This window comes from Takifugu flavidus, chromosome 7 (genome assembly GCF_003711565.1).
Source record: "Takifugu flavidus isolate HTHZ2018 chromosome 7, ASM371156v2, whole genome shotgun sequence".
In the NCBI taxonomy this organism is placed as follows: Eukaryota; Metazoa; Chordata; class Actinopteri; order Tetraodontiformes; family Tetraodontidae; genus Takifugu; species Takifugu flavidus.
The window spans coordinates 8,928,880-8,943,415 of NC_079526.1; the positions used below are offsets into that span (position 1 = coordinate 8,928,880).

At 49.9% G+C, this 14,536-nt stretch overlaps 3 protein-coding genes across 8 annotated transcripts in view; 1 reads left to right on the forward strand and 2 right to left on the reverse strand.

Annotated features, from left to right (window-relative positions):
* The window catches only part of enc3 (ectodermal-neural cortex 3), a 9,184-nt gene extending 5,120 nt beyond the window's left edge, over window positions 1-4,064 (reverse strand). The window contains exons 1-3 of the mRNA XM_057038718.1: window positions 3,748-4,064; window positions 1,704-2,732; window positions 843-1,622 (exon numbers count right to left, since the gene is read on the reverse strand). Coding sequence (XP_056894698.1) covers window positions 876-1,622; window positions 1,704-2,726 — 1,770 coding nt within the window. The 5' untranslated portion in view covers window positions 2,727-2,732; window positions 3,748-4,064 and the 3' untranslated portion in view covers window positions 843-875. The remainder of the gene's footprint in view (window positions 1-842; window positions 1,623-1,703; window positions 2,733-3,747) is intronic.
* Window positions 4,065-6,821: 2,757 nt separating this feature from the next.
* timm13 (translocase of inner mitochondrial membrane 13 homolog (yeast)) lies at window positions 6,822-8,327 on the forward strand. The gene is made up of 3 exons (XM_057038146.1): window positions 6,822-7,057; window positions 7,373-7,441; window positions 7,527-8,327. The coding sequence occupies exons 1-3, from the start codon at window positions 6,938-6,940 to the stop codon at window positions 7,623-7,625; spliced, it is 288 nt and encodes a 95-aa protein (XP_056894126.1). The 5' UTR covers window positions 6,822-6,937; the 3' UTR covers window positions 7,626-8,327.
* Window positions 8,328-8,340: 13 nt separating this feature from the next.
* tmprss9 (transmembrane serine protease 9) lies at window positions 8,341-14,369 on the reverse strand. 6 transcript variants are annotated; one of them, XM_057038135.1, is made up of 16 exons: window positions 13,950-14,347; window positions 12,961-13,161; window positions 12,758-12,885; window positions 12,464-12,531; window positions 12,220-12,395; window positions 12,087-12,131; window positions 11,806-11,919; window positions 11,550-11,715; window positions 11,198-11,472; window positions 10,972-11,114; window positions 10,167-10,449; window positions 9,972-10,094; window positions 9,739-9,907; window positions 9,406-9,671; window positions 9,168-9,304; window positions 8,341-8,775 (listed from the first exon to the last, which is right to left on the reverse strand). In XM_057038135.1, the coding sequence occupies exons 2-16, from the start codon at window positions 13,103-13,105 to the stop codon at window positions 8,614-8,616; spliced, it is 2,400 nt and encodes a 799-aa protein (XP_056894115.1). In that variant the 5' UTR covers window positions 13,106-13,161; window positions 13,950-14,347; the 3' UTR covers window positions 8,341-8,613. The 6 variants fall into 6 exon arrangements, with proteins under 6 accessions (XP_056894115.1, XP_056894114.1, XP_056894111.1 ...); XM_057038134.1 differs by having other exon boundaries at window positions 9,972-10,449; window positions 12,961-13,123; window positions 13,862-14,369; XM_057038131.1 differs by having other exon boundaries at window positions 9,972-10,449; window positions 12,961-13,123; window positions 13,950-14,368.
* Between the last annotated feature and the right edge of the window lie 167 nt (window positions 14,370-14,536).

A 14,536-nucleotide genomic window follows, 5' to 3' on the forward strand; every position in this document is an offset into this window, starting at 1 on the left:
ATTGATTGATTGATTGAATCCTAATTTTAGTGCGTAAACAACAGCGGAGCCGATTACGCTCAGCTTAAACTCCACCCTCGGGTTTAGCGCGGATCTAAATCAGCCGTGAGAAAATCAGGCCCGTTGTCTGCGAGCAGTGATCCCGAGCATAATTCCGAATGGAAACGGAGTGATTACGGACCGCCCCGACCTCAGACCCAGACTCGTTTGTGGGAAGAACTGCAGAGAGCAAAGACGCCTGCAGACCTGACAGGAAGACCAGACGTGCACGCCGAGCACGGGAGCGCGTGCGTCGAGTCCGCTCGTCTTTGTGTCGCAGCGGAAACTGTCAGTGATCTCAGACTGGATCGGCGGCTTCTCCTGCCTCCCCGACGCCGTGGGCGACGGCCCCTTCTGTAGCGCGGGTTTATTTTGAGCCAGTTAGCGCCCGCGCTGTCTCACAGAGCGCCGTGCCCGCTCGCCTCCCCGGTGAAACAAGCACGGGCCTGATCTGAGCCTCCGACCTTGACTCATGTCAGCGACACGGGTCCCGTGTTGTAATTACCAGCACTCCTGACATTCCTGCTGCTCCGAAACCTGGACTTCCCTGTGTTTATCCAGCACCCAGTCATGACAGCGGCGAGCTAATGTGTAACCGTAACCACTGGCAACCCTGAAAACAGCGAGGGGGCTCATAAACCAGCCCTGTCCGGTCTGAACCCACCCTGTAATAACACCGTTTGAAACATTGGGCTGTGCAGAAGGGAAGCTCGGTCCCACATTATCCGATTATATGCAGGACAGTGAATGCCACACGTAATCAGAACCGTCTGCGATGGTGACGTAGGACTGCAGCCACTCACCGGCGGATCCTCGAAGACCCTGCGCCGTCTCCTCTACGCAGACAGATACTTCCACGTGCTGACGAAAGCGGTGGGAATGAGCGAGTAGGGGACGCTGGTCACGCTGTCCCAAGAGTCCGATGCCGGGTCGTAACAGTCCAGCGTCTTACATCGCTGGGCTCCGAAGTAGCCTCCAACCACGTACAGGCGGTTTCCCGAGGCCACCGCGTGGCAGCTGATCCGTTTGGCCGTCACATCCGCGAACTTGGACCACTGGTACGTCTCGCTGTTGAACCGGTAAGCCGAGCTAGCCGAGAACTCCGTGTCGCCTCCTATCACCACCACGTGGTTGCCGACCACGGCCGCCGCCGTGTAGCGCCACAGCTGCGGGCAGGCGGCCGGCACGGACCAGCGGTTCTGGCAGGGGTCGAAGCACTGCACTTTTGGGTACTTGTCTCTGTTCACGCTGGTGCCCCCGAAGGCGAAGAGTTTGTTTTTGGCGCCGACCACGGCAGCGTTGCTCACCCCTTCCCTGAGCGGCGCCACCAGGGTCCACTTGTTGGTCTGGGGGTCGTACTGCTCCACCTGTTTGAGCGACACCGAGGGAGACGCGGGGAAGGACCCCGTGAGGGACGTGTGTCCCCCGACGACAAACAGCATGTGGTCCAGTTCCGCGGAGCCGTGTCCGAACCTGGCCACCAACATGGGCGCAGCTTTGGACCACTCGTCGTGTAACGTGTCGTAGACCCAGACGTCTTTGGACGCCCCGTTTTCAGAGCCGCGACCTCCAGTAACATAAACCTGAGAAGAAAAAGCAGAGAATTATTGGATGCACAGCTACACGGACCGACACCTACGTGGATCTACCCTTGACCCGTGTACCTTGCATCCAATGGCGCAGGCGCTGCATTCCTTCCTGGGGCTGGGGATGTCTGTTTTGGGGGTGATCTCCTTGGTCTTGTTGTCAATCATGTAGATCTTATCGCACATGAACGTCTGCCCCCCCAGCAGCAGCAGGGCCTGGCTGACCTTCCTCGGCCGCGCACAGAAGCCGGTGACGATGCCGTCGTTCTGGAGGATCCTCATCTTGCACCGCACGGCGTCTTCCACGATCTCGCGGCCCACCTTGTGGCACATCACCAGCTCCTCGGAGGCAACGTTCTTCAGCAGGTATGTTTCGGGGAGCAGCGCCAGGCGGACGCAGCGCAACAGGTCGGGCAGCTCGCCGTGCCGCCGCTCCATGTCGGCCCTGACCCAGTCGATCACGGCCTCGTACACCAGGCTCTCGTCCTCCACCTCCAGTTCCTCGCTGAGGATCAGCTCCTGGACTTTGTCTTTGGGCAAACTGAGGAAGTCCTCGGTCTTGAACAGAGTATCAAAGTTGGCCAGGCACATTCTCCAGGACAGCTCGTACAGTCTCTGGCACTGGTGGGCGTCGGAGAGCAACATCATCCCCAGACAGTTCGACTGATGGAGGTTCTTTTCCAAGAACTCCGCCGCCGCGTCCCTGATGTCGTGGAACTGAAGCATGTCGCCGGCTTCCAGGAGCGACTCCGCATTCTCCTCGTTGATGATCACTCGGGCAGAGTAGGCGTAGTCGAGCAGCAGCTCCAGCACCTCTGGGTGGAGCGAGTCGTGGAAGTTGACGTCCGCGTCCCTGCTCTCTCTCAGCCCGCCGCTGAACATGGCCTCAAAGTACCGGCTGCAGGAGGCCAGCACGGCCCGGTGACAGGGGAAGGAACGGTTCCCGGCCTTTAGAACAACGTCCGTGAAGACTTTTCTTTTGCGCAGCAGATTGAGCTGAGTCAAGAGGCTGTCTGCGTGGGAAGTCTTATGGAAAAGCTGGATGTTCATGGATCCAGAGCTGGACCGAGACTTCCTGTTCTCGTGGTTACTGAACGACATCTTGACCTGGAGAGTGAATGAAAAGAACAAAACTTATATCAAGCGGGAAGATGCAGTCCCATGCCTTCGATTTGAGCAGCTAGAGTGAGGAAGCAGACGGCCTGTAGAGCCACGCAGCCTCTGTCTGATGTGAACCCGACCACAAACACTCCTCGTTTTACAACGCCCAAAACCTGCTGTGCCAGCAGCTGATGAATGAGTCCTTCACAGGCAAATACTCATATCTGAGTGGCTTGGGAATGAACTTCAGACTTTAAAGAGATGAAACTGATAAAAAAGTATTCCCGAATTCAAACAAACAGGCTCTCCGAGACTGACACAAGGGGACACGGGAGTGCCAGGAATCAGTTCCTTAAAATCTGCGAGACTAAATGAGAGCCATTAACAGGCCTTTCTGGAGAAACACTCAGAGGGTGCATACAGTATATCACACCTTTCAGCAGCCTCCTGCCAGCTTGTTCTGGCACTCTGCACCCACATTCACACGGTGCCAAAGGCGAAGCTTTCAAAGCCCACAGAAGAGTGACTCTTCAGCCCAGCTCCTTCAGGATGGAATTATGCAACCCCCGTGCAACACGTTAGAACCCACCTTCCACTCGTTTATCCGGAACGGGCTCGGTCATGTCTGGAGCCCTTTTAATGCAGTGAGGAATTATTATTGAGGATGCAATTAGCTAAACCCTTCCCCACAACAAGGCACCGTGGGGCTGTGACGCTAATGCCCGACTTTACATGAAGGAGAGCAGATCCAAGCCTTCCGTTTAGGATGCTCCGTGGAGCAGATCCAAGATTTCGGCCTGTAAAAGGAGGCTCTGGGACTCACGGAGCCACTTTGGAAACGGGAAACTGCAGTCAGCACTTTCAACATGCGCTCAACTTTCCTCCAACACGAGCGGCGACCAAACACGACATCAAAAGAATCCCAGGCTACGGCCTCAAAACAGCCCCCCCGGAGTCCCACAAACCCGTAGAACACCAACTTCTTCTCGACTGTGGTCAACTCGAGACGTCCAAATCTTACCTTTTACACAAAGTAGGTCCGGATTCTTTTATTCCGACTGGCGGTACAACTTCAGCCGCCGATCCGTTTAAAGTTTCGGCACAAATCAGACAAATCCGTCGTCCGAACGCTGGGCTGTGTTCTGTCCCGGTGCGGAGGGGAACCGCTGATCCATTTGTCCACGTCGCAAACGTGAAGTTTGACCGAACAATCAAACTAGTTTGGAACTCAGCAGCTCTGTTCTGGTTCCGAGGAAGCGGCGAAGCCTGCGCGAGACAAGAGCCACGGCGCGAGACAAGAGCCACGGCACGAGCGAGGAGAAAGAGCGGAGCGACCGTTCGCGGTGGCTCCTCCCCCTCTCGCCGTTGTCCAATCAGCTTCCTCTAATATCGTCTCTGCGTATTAGGGTTACAGTCATTACTTTTTCTTACAGTTACGCTCGCCTTTAAATAATGATTATTCATATTTAATTTGACTGGAATGATGGTATTTTGACTGGCCTGTGTCGTTACGACATCCTGACTGATAAAAGCGAAATGAAAATATTTGTGTAAAACATTCATTTTGGCCACCGGAAACCACCAACTCAGAGCCCAAATTTTAAAAGAGGTCAGAAAAAGCTCAGCAAGTGGTATAAATTGTCTAGTAAACCGAAACAATTGAAAACATGACAGCACTGAACATGAAGAAAACTTTTTATTTATTATCATTAACGGGAGACTGGTTCGATTCCTTCTTGGTGAAATGAGCTTTGACCTGTGGGTGTGAACAGGTGAAGTTCTGAGTCATGCACTGTTCCTGTTATATGGCGACTGATCTCAGCCCTTATTCATGTTACGACTAACTCCAGAACTTTGCAATGTCTCTACACTTGCTTTTCTCTGAGTTAGAAGCAGACTGTATAACAGTTGTTATTACCGGATCTTGTCGCACCGTTACAACAACCAGAGTCAGAGTTGGAACAGAATAGATACTTCTGCCACATCTTATATTTAAACAGGAATGGTTATCCAGGTGTGTGGAACTGGCATGTTTATTTAAATAATGATTACACAATAAATATCATTGTACTATAAAGAATTGCATATACACTGCACATTTCTAATAAAGTAGCTAAATGGATAAAAGGACCTGGAAAAATAAGCCATAGAAAATGTGATAGACATAAATCCAAAGGGGACAAAAACCCAACAGAGTCAGAATGTTGAGCTTTAAAGATCATATGATGGCAGAACCATGGGAGAGATTCTTCAGCCGAATTCCTGACATTACAAGAATGAGGCCAGTCATGCAAGAGCAAAATCACCCCTGCGCTAAAAGAGCAGAAATGTGTGCGCAGTTATTTAAGTGTCATGAAAAAAAAGGTTTATGTGCTGGAGACACATCTGCCCCAACATGTCTGCAGGTGCAATTATTGGCTATTTTGGCATCATGGTTGCTGACAAACTTCTAAACAGGAAGGAGGTCAGCTCCATTGTTGGTGTTTTAATTTTCACCTGTGGTTTTTTGCTCTCTGCTTCTGGAAGCCAGCAGAGAGAAAAACATGATGGGCACAAGTGGAAAATGGAATACTGCAGACATAATGGATCCGTCATAGTTTGGATGTTCGGAGACACCACAGACACCGCAATCACTCAACGAGGTAGCGCTCAGACCTCTTCACTCCTCACACCAGCAGAAGATTAAATACCGTGTGTGTGTGTGTGTGTGTGTGTGTGTGTGTGTGTGTGTGTGTGTGTTCAGTTAGACTTCTGTTACTCACCTCTTCCTTGTTCTCACAGCACCTCATCTTACCAACAGCATTGTTTTTTTAATAGTTAAAAGGGCTGGAGTAACTACTAAACATTAGTCATCTCAAAATCATGAATCTGAAGTACAACACACACACACACACACACACACACATATACACACACAGTGTGTGTACTGAAACCCGCCACATAACCAACTGTGACAGATGCTTTCGAACACACAAGTGTGCTTAAAGGGGATTATGAATTTAAGAAGATTAGATTAATGAACTCATGATTGCAATCACGGGTTAATTCATTTTGAGAGACACACACACACACACACACACACACACACGCACACACACACACACACACACACACACACACACACACACACACACACACACACACAACACACACACACACACACACACCACCATTCAACCCAGTGGCCTTGAGCCAAACTGACAGATTAATGCATGTGCCTGTGTTTACATGTGCATTGTCTAAGTGGTCATTATTTTTTCTTTTAGGCAGGAATGCCACTAATCAGACCCCCACTATTTTTCCTTGAATGCCTCCCCCAACCAAATCACTCACAGAGATACTGTTGAGGTGACTGTAACCGTTACTCCATTGTTGCCTGCAGACTCACTGTTCCACATATTTATTCATTCGAGGCAGATGGTCTTTTGGGTGAGGTCATCCTGTCTGACACATGAAGTCAGCTAAGAAATTATCTATCTATCTATCTATCTATCTATCTATCTATCTATCTATCTATCTATCTATCTATCTATCTATCTATCTATCTATCTATCTATCTATCTATCTATCTATCTAGCTATCGTCCTTTGTTCTGATGGTCTGTATTGCCATCATGCGGTCAACACGTGAACATGCATGTTACAAGCTTTCTGGCGTGTGTTTATTTAACGGTATAATTTGATTCTAAATAGTGGTTACATAGAATGGTTTTACAGCAAAAGTCGTAGTATTCATTCATAAAAGTATTCATGGATACAACATTTGTCCACAAACGTGCGCAGATGTGAGTAAATGTAAATGCGTTTGATCGTGCACAAGACACAGTGTTTACTCTCTGTAAAGAGTTTATGTTGTTCGTAATTCCTGTATTTAATTCGACTCAATTTAATTATGTATAGCGTCAGTACCAGTTAATGGTCTCACGACTTAACGGTTTCATATTCTAATACTATTGCAACAACAACAACAACAACAACAACAACACAACAACAACAACAATAATAATAATAATAATCAGCTAATACACAAGAACGCGCGCTCATATGTGTTTGAAAAAAAAACTACATTTCCCAAGTCTACCACAATAAACGGAAATGATGTAATCTGTTTTCCGGCGCCTTCAAGGGCATCGAAAACTTGTGAGCCAAACCAAGCGGTCCGTGCACGTGTGGTCCAATAAGATCGGTTTTACAGTAACAGGTCCTTCAGATATGGACGGGTTCGGGTCAGACTTCTCAGCGGGTGGGTCGGGTGGTAAAGTTGACACCGGGACCATCATGGAGCAGGTCAAGGTCCAGATCGCTGTAGCTAACGCTCAGGAGCTGCTGCAGGTAATTCATTGAGAACGGAGGCTAGGCTAGCAAGAATGTCGTAAAGTTACTATGTCAAAAGTAATATTAAAACATAATGAAGTACAGGGATGTTTCTTTTCTCGATCCCGTCGTTGTATTCCACGAAGACAGTGACAATGTTTCAACAGAAATATCCCTCCGTTTCATTAATTACACTCGCTGACGTAACGACAGAACATTAACCCTTTCACCAGGTGAACCTTTAGCCCAGTTGTATACGCTTTATCCAAACCCATATCGTTATTAACGCCTAGTAACGGATCTAAATAAATGGGCATTGTCTTTGTGTTTCAGCGAATGACAGACAAATGCTTTAAGAAGTGTATAGGAAAACCTGGCAGTTCTCTGGACAACTCTGAGCAGGTGTGCACCATCACGACCTTCATCGTCATGTATAGATGGAAACCACTGTTTTAGGACCATTAATGTGCGTGCTTCTTCCTCACAGAAATGTATTGCCATGTGTATGGATCGATACATGGACTCCTGGAACACCGTGTCCAAAACATACAACTCCAGACTACAGAAGGAAAGAGCTCGCATGTGAAATGTGAACATTTCTGAACCCAGTGGACGTCAGATCTGAGTGGACGTGTGTCAGAACAGCAGCCGCCATCAACTTTTATCAAACCTTGCAATGGACAGGCAGATACAGAGCCTGCGGACTGTTGCCATCACCAACGCCTCACAGTTTCATCCCAGGAAGACTTTTGTGTTACATTATAAATTATAGTTCTTGTTAATAAAGGATGAAGGTGGCTGCGCACATCGGAGTCAGTGGAACTGGAAAGTCGTGCTGTTTTGTTTTTGTACCTGAATATTCCCATGTGAAATCGATTTATTACATCTCTTTGTTTGCATGACCTGATGTGTTTTGACCCAACGCTCCCTTAAAAATGATACAAAAATTAACATTGCCAATGGAGGAACAAACCAATAATTTTCACCGTTGTCACAGCAGAGTCTGACATTCACCAGCCTCCAAACGGTCCCGTATCAAAGCACGGCTGAAGAACAAGACGGTTTTGTGGGGCTCGTTTTCTAGTTGTCACCTTATCTGCCGCTGCTAACAGTAGCCAGCTTGTTTCAGTGGTGGGGGGGGGGGGGGTTGCTGTGCTGAACCCTGCTCTGCTTTGGTGCACTGTTGGATCTGGGAACCACAAATCCCAGAGGAGCTTGTGAACATTCTTAGCATTGTGAACGACTGTCAGAGGGATTTTCATGGAAAATAAAATACACCGGCAGAGGTCTCGTGTTTCTCATTTTGGGAAAATAAGCAAATTTATTAAAATGCAGCACCTTTATCGAGATTGAGTCAATGACACCCCCACCTTCATTAATCACTATGGTAACAAGCAAAATTACCCACATACGCCGTACCCCACGCATTTAAAGCAGAAAAATAAATAAAAAATAAATATATATGGTAGAATGTCACTCTGGTCAATACTGTGGTTGTGGTTCCTAAGGTGACACGAGTCCTACAGCACGCTCTTCAGCAGGAAACTGTCCGTTCAGCTCCTTTTATTGGCTCTTCAGAAAGGCAGGTATGTAGACATCCAGGTCCTGATGGACGTCACGCGTGTGTAAACGCCCGGGAAGCCGGTTCGTCCGCACCCGTGTCCCCAGCTGGTCACCCCAGCAATAAACCACTGGCCAGAGAGCTGCTGGCAGACCAGTGGACCCCCAGAGTCTCCCTGGAGGAGGAGCGACAGTAATTAGAAATGAGAGGTAGTTTGTCATTAAAGTTAAAAACTCCGCATTTTAAAATTACGTTTAGATTTTTTTTTTAAATGGAGGTTTATCTGCTGTGAGCTGGCAACAAGCACATTTTTGCAGCACAAAACATGTTCAACCTATTTAGCAGGTGGAATTCATGAAAACATCATGAACGAGTGCAGAGAACATCCAAATGTACGATGACCCCCAGATGAAAAGGGTTTGACAAAAATCAAATCCTCATGGCAACGGAGTTTAAGCGTACGTTGAGATTGGAATAACTAAATTCCCCTCCTGTTGCCTGATGAAAGCACACCTCTGCTCTAGAGGCCCATTTTTATAGACAGAATAAAGCTGGCGCTGTCAGTACCAAACAGGTGTCTTTGCCTCCTTCCATGTAACCAGCACACATCATGTGAGGCGTCAGCACGTCTCCGTAGGAACGCTGGCAGTCGGCCTGGTCGATGAGGTTCACGGCAGCTTTCTGCAGCAGGTTGGTCAAAGAACCTGAGACAAAGAGACTCATTACATGACGTTTGCGGCCTTTTCTGATATAAACACCACAAACAACTCATGAGCTCGGCTGCAGCTGCGAGAAATTTACCCACCTCCCTCCCTGGTGGATCCCCAGCCTGCGATGTAACACTCTGCCCTCTCCGGGAAGCTGTGCACCGGCGAGGGGAGGCACACGGGCTGGACGGTGTAGGACACGGGTGCCGGGACGGCCAGCTCCAGGAGGGCCACGTCCTGGTCCATGTTGGTGCTGTTGAACTCTGGGTGGATGACGATCCTCTGGATGGGGATGACCAGAGCCCCACCACCAGAGCGCAGCACAGATCCCAGGCTCACCGCCCAGTTATCGGGGCTGGGATCCCTGGGACCAGAAAGGATCATTATTTATTCCACGTTTTTGTTTAGTCCATAGCTGATCCCATAAATACCTTTTGAAGCAGTGTGCTGCTGTGAGCAACCACTTGCTGTGAACGAGCGTAGCCCCACATCGGTGGAGCTTCTGGTACTGTAGGCTGCCGATCCAAGGCCACTCCCCCCTACGAGCCGTAACCCCGCCCACGATCTTATTGGAGCCCAGCGCAGGGCGAGTGCCGCAGTCTGAGACCACGTGGAGCGTCAGACAAGTTCAAGCAAAGCTGGATTCTACTGAGGAAAACCTTACTGCAGTTTTCCTCGTCGGCCTGGTTGGGGCAGTCCGGGACGCCGTCACACTCTGGGTTGACCTTGGCGACGCAGGAGGCGGAGCTACACTGGAAGTTTCCGCTGCAGTTCGACGCCGGAAGATCTGGTGGTGAAATGAAGCAGCTGTGGGGTCTACCTGCAACAGTGGAGCACGGGTCCACAGTCGTGACCTTACCAGATAGCACTAGCGAGGCATCCTCATCAATGTCTGCGGGCCCGGGAACGGGTGGCAGATCTGTAGCTCCTTCCAGACCCAGTGGAACGTCGGGCACTTGCTGAGCATCCGTATGGGCCAAGCTGGGATTGGTGTGTTTTAGTATCCAGTTGAGGAGTCTGGTAACACGGGAATAAACACCAGGCTTGTTGATCTGGGCACAGCCCACACCCCAACTCACCACTCCAGCCAGAAAGAACCTGCCCGGAGCCCCCTGACACACCAAAGGTCCTCCAGAGTCTCCCTGCAGTGAAAACAGAGACTTCTGATCCTTTTCTTTTACCTGCTATCAGGCCATACATTTCTTAAGTGGATCGATCATTGTATAATCTTTAAACCGATCAACGACGCCGACTAAAGCCAGAGAAAGCGTTGTAGGAGCTGTAGCACCCCCTGCTGTTTATCATATAGAATTGCAAGCCCATCTAATTAAAAAACAAAACAAAATACACAAAATACATTGACTATTTAAATGCATCTATATGTATAAGGTGAAAATAGTGTATTAAAGTAATTATTGTCACATTACAGCATCATGGTTTTTTTTTTAATCCTTAACTGTCAAAGTGAGCCGGTGTTTTCTCTCACTTCCCTGTTAAGCTGTGATGAACACAATATCACCAGCCGGGTTATTTTTAGGGTGGGGCAAGTTTTAGGATACACTTGGCTGGAAAAATAACACCGGGTTTCCAGAGCACCATATGAGCCACAAACGCTCTGTGAGGAAAACCCGTAAGCTGAGCCAGCACCCGGAACGAGCTCTGACCTGACACGAGTCCACCTTTCCCTGCAGGAAGCCGGCGCACATCATGTTGTTGGTGATGCTGCCTTTGTACACAGACGACTTGTTGCACACCTTGGAGTCGATGATCTTCACCACCGCCTTCTGCAGCGTGGTGGGCAGCTTGGCTGAGAGGCAGACCGCCCAACAAGAGGGTTCTTTAACACAACACTGTAACTGGACTGTTTAAGGGATGGCGAGCTGTACTCACGGTTAAACTGGTGCAGTGCGCCCCACCCCGACACTATACACCTCTTCCCGGGGGCAAACACGTGGGACACAGAGGGCAGGCAGACGGGCTGGATGTACGGGCCGAAGGTGAGAGGCTTCTCCAGCTCCACCATGGTGATGTCGTTGTCCGTGGTCTGTGAGTCGTAGAATGGCGACACAACCAGGGACTTGATGTTAATCACCTTGGACTGAAGCTCCTTCCCATCAACTTGTGTGGCGCCGACCATCGCCGTCCAGCCCGTGGGGTCTCCTTCGCTGTAAAGACAAAGCAAATCATTCTTACCTAAAGGTCTTATTCCAGTGCTTGTCCGGTGAAAATGGCTCCTGTCCACCTCGTGAAACAGTGCGCTGCGCTGACGAGCCAGCGCTCGTTGATGATGGAGGCCCCGCAGGTGTGGCGTCCGTGCAGCCTCAGACTGACCTGCCAAGGCAGCTCCCCCTCCCGAGCATCCTCCCCACCCACCACTCGGTTCCCCATGGTGGGACGCGTCCCACAGTCTGAGGGAGAAGATGGAGAAAAACAGCGGTTGAGGGGTGAAGGGGAGGGGGGGACACACGAAGACGCATGTGACGTGAAGACGAGCTCACCGCAGCGGGCTTCGTCAGACCCGTCGGCGCAGTCGGCGATGAAGTCGCACTCTGGGTTCACTTTGGTGACGCACTCCCCACTGTCACAGGTGAAGGTGCTGCCTGGACACGAGGCTGGCGAGAGCCCACCCACGCTCATTTTAATCACACTTCCACTCACATCCTTTGTATTCAAAAACTGGCTGCGCGGCGTACGCAGCCACATCGCCACGGCAACCGTGAAATCAAGCCTGTGAATTTCACAGGGCGAGTGTCCACATGGTCAGAGGCTCGGCGCTCACCCATCGCGTTGTCCCCGATGTTGTAGAACGACTTCCCGCTGGCGCCTGCAGGGGACAGACAGAAAGACAGGCGGACAGACGGGTCAGGACCTCAGAACCAGTGTGCAGCCGCGGCTGGCTGATGCTCTCCTACCCAGCAGGACGATGGAGTCGATCCCTCCGTATCCCGGCACCTCCAGCGGTTTCCCGTGCAGCTCCGCTCCGAGCCCCGCCCTCAGCAGTTCCTGGACGAAGCCGTCGGAATACTGCTGCAGCCTGGAGACCCTGAAGACCACCCGGAAGGTGGCCAGCACGTCGCCGTTGGCGTCACTGAGGAGAGGGGAAACAGGCGGTGCTGATCGGTGACACACGTCAACCTCCGTTTGGCTCTTACTCACCCGAAGGCGACAATACTGCTGTCGACGTAGTGACGCGATATCGACGAGGCGCTGAAGACATTTTTAATCTGTACAAAAGGGGCAGATATGTGATTTAACACCTCTTGAAGATACATCTAATAAGAAAATGACGTCCTCCCCAAAGAAACGGCCAAGGCCTTTATCCCGAACCTTAAGATTAACATCCTAACTGACAGATTACAGCCAGATTTGGGTGGAAAATAGTACAAGACAATATAAAATGTGATTTGAGACTAAACCGGAGGATCAAAGGGACAAAAGTCCGGGGTCTACCTTGGTCTTTATGATGGACGACAGCACGATGTAGTACCCAGAGTTTATATCCTGTAGAGCTGAATCGTACTTTAACCCCTTCAGCTGCACCGTCTCCATGAAATCATGCTGTTCCTGCACCAGGTAGGCTGAGGGGAGAAGGACGGATCACTGACGGAACATGGGACCGGCTCTGACCACGTCCTGCACACACCCGCACTCACCCATAAACAGACCCACAAACACCCCGAAGATGAGGATCAAGAAGAAGGAAGCCACAAGAGCGGCCGTGTTGCAGGTACGATAGGCGGGAGCCGAGGAGGTTTTGGACCTCTGGCCATCTCCTTCGCCATCCTGTTTCACCTCCATGTTGGATCAGTAGCACCGCTGTGATCAGAACATCTGAATCTCAAAATGATCCGGCCCTGATGGTGACACAGAATTCTGAATATTATAGTAAAATATGTAGAATGTTTTTATACATACTACTACTACTAATATAAAATGTGGACAAAAAGTCAAAATACTCAATAATTAATTATGATTTGATAAACATGCATTAGCATTAGCATTAGCATCCTGATCCCCTGCAGCTGTCAGATAGTAAACATTGGCGCGGGTCCCCCTCCATGGGAAGGTGGGTCACCATGTTTCTATGGCGGCCCAGAAGAGACAAACCTGTCAGTGTAAAAGTATTGATTCAACAAATAAAGACAAACAATCACAGTTCCTTTTAAATCGACCTTAATGACAATAAACCAATTTAAGATTCAGCCCAGCATGAAGCGTTTAAGCTTTAACTTTATAAAAATAAAATAAGCAGGACATCATTGGTGGACAATACCTTCTGTCCTTTAGAGCCACTGCAGAATCTATTAAATAAAACAGAACGTTTTAGTAAGTTAACTTTCACGCTACAAATCACCTCATTTTCTCACGCTTTGGTTTAAATGTCAGCTTTTAAAAATACTCTCAGGTTAAAATGGGGAGAAAATAAGAACGGAGAGAATCGAGGGTTCTGCTGAGCCTTTTGGGCAGAAATTCGTTTGCGTAAAGGAGAGCGAGGAGGCCATGTTGAAGTCCAAAGACCACCCCTGAAGTCTCCCGGAACCTCGGAAAGCCCACCTGTAGCTGAGAAAGTGACCCGGTTCGGGATCTCCACCGGAACCAGAAGAGAGAGCGCGTCATGGTGCAGAACCTGGGGAGAACTCACCTCTTCCTTCTGTCATTCCTCCCGGCGGTGACATCCACTCCTCGGTGCGCGTCTCCCGCACGGATGAAGGGAAAACGGCGGTAGAGGAGGGCGAAGAGAGCCGCTATTTGTTCCACCTGCGGAGGGGCGTGCCCGGGTCGCCCCGCACCCGGCTCACCTGGTCAGTTGGTTTAGGATCTGTGGCTAAATCCAGAAACCCTCGACCGACCCACCCCGGTGTGCACAGGCACATCTCCCATAATCCCCGCTGAGGCGGGGGATCTGGGGGGATCTGGGGAAAGTGTGGAGCAGAAGCAGGTGGGGGATCCACTGACACCATGACTGATCAGCAGATCCCTCCGGCTGCTCCGGCGGCCGCTTCCGGACGCACAACCCCTGATTGTTCTCCTTTACAACCGGAGTCACAATCGAAGTACTTTTTACACACGCGCGCGCACACACGCACATTAGCCCGACAACGACACAGGCCAACTAAATACATAACAAACAGAAAATGCGTGACTATTGTGTATTTAGATGACCCGTGTTGTTGTCGGGCTAATCTGGGACTTTATTTATTTAAGCAAGTGTGTGAGTGTGTGTAAAAT

Excerpts from the sequence above, each read along its gene's own strand:
- timm13 (XM_057038146.1), top strand. The coding sequence starts at position 6,938 with ATGGACGGGTTCGGGTCAGACTTCTCAGCGGGTGGGTCGGGTGGTAAA. Across the intron at positions 7,058-7,372 it reads ACGCTCAGGAGCTGCTGCAG|CGAATGACAGACAAATGCTT; the intron begins GTAATTCATTGA and ends TTTGTGTTTCAG. Across the intron at positions 7,442-7,526 it reads CTCTGGACAACTCTGAGCAG|AAATGTATTGCCATGTGTAT; the intron begins GTGTGCACCATC and ends TCTTCCTCACAG.
- tmprss9 (XM_057038134.1), bottom strand. The coding sequence starts at position 13,105 with ATGGAGGTGAAACAGGATGGCGAAGGAGATGGCCAGAGGTCCAAAACC. Across the intron at positions 12,886-12,960 it reads GTTTGTGGGTCTGTTTATGG|CCTACCTGGTGCAGGAACAG; the intron begins GTGAGTGCGGGT and ends TTCTCCCCTCAG. Across the intron at positions 11,716-11,805 it reads GTCTGACGAAGCCCGCTGCG|ACTGTGGGACGCGTCCCACC; the intron begins GTGAGCTCGTCT and ends CTTCTCCCTCAG.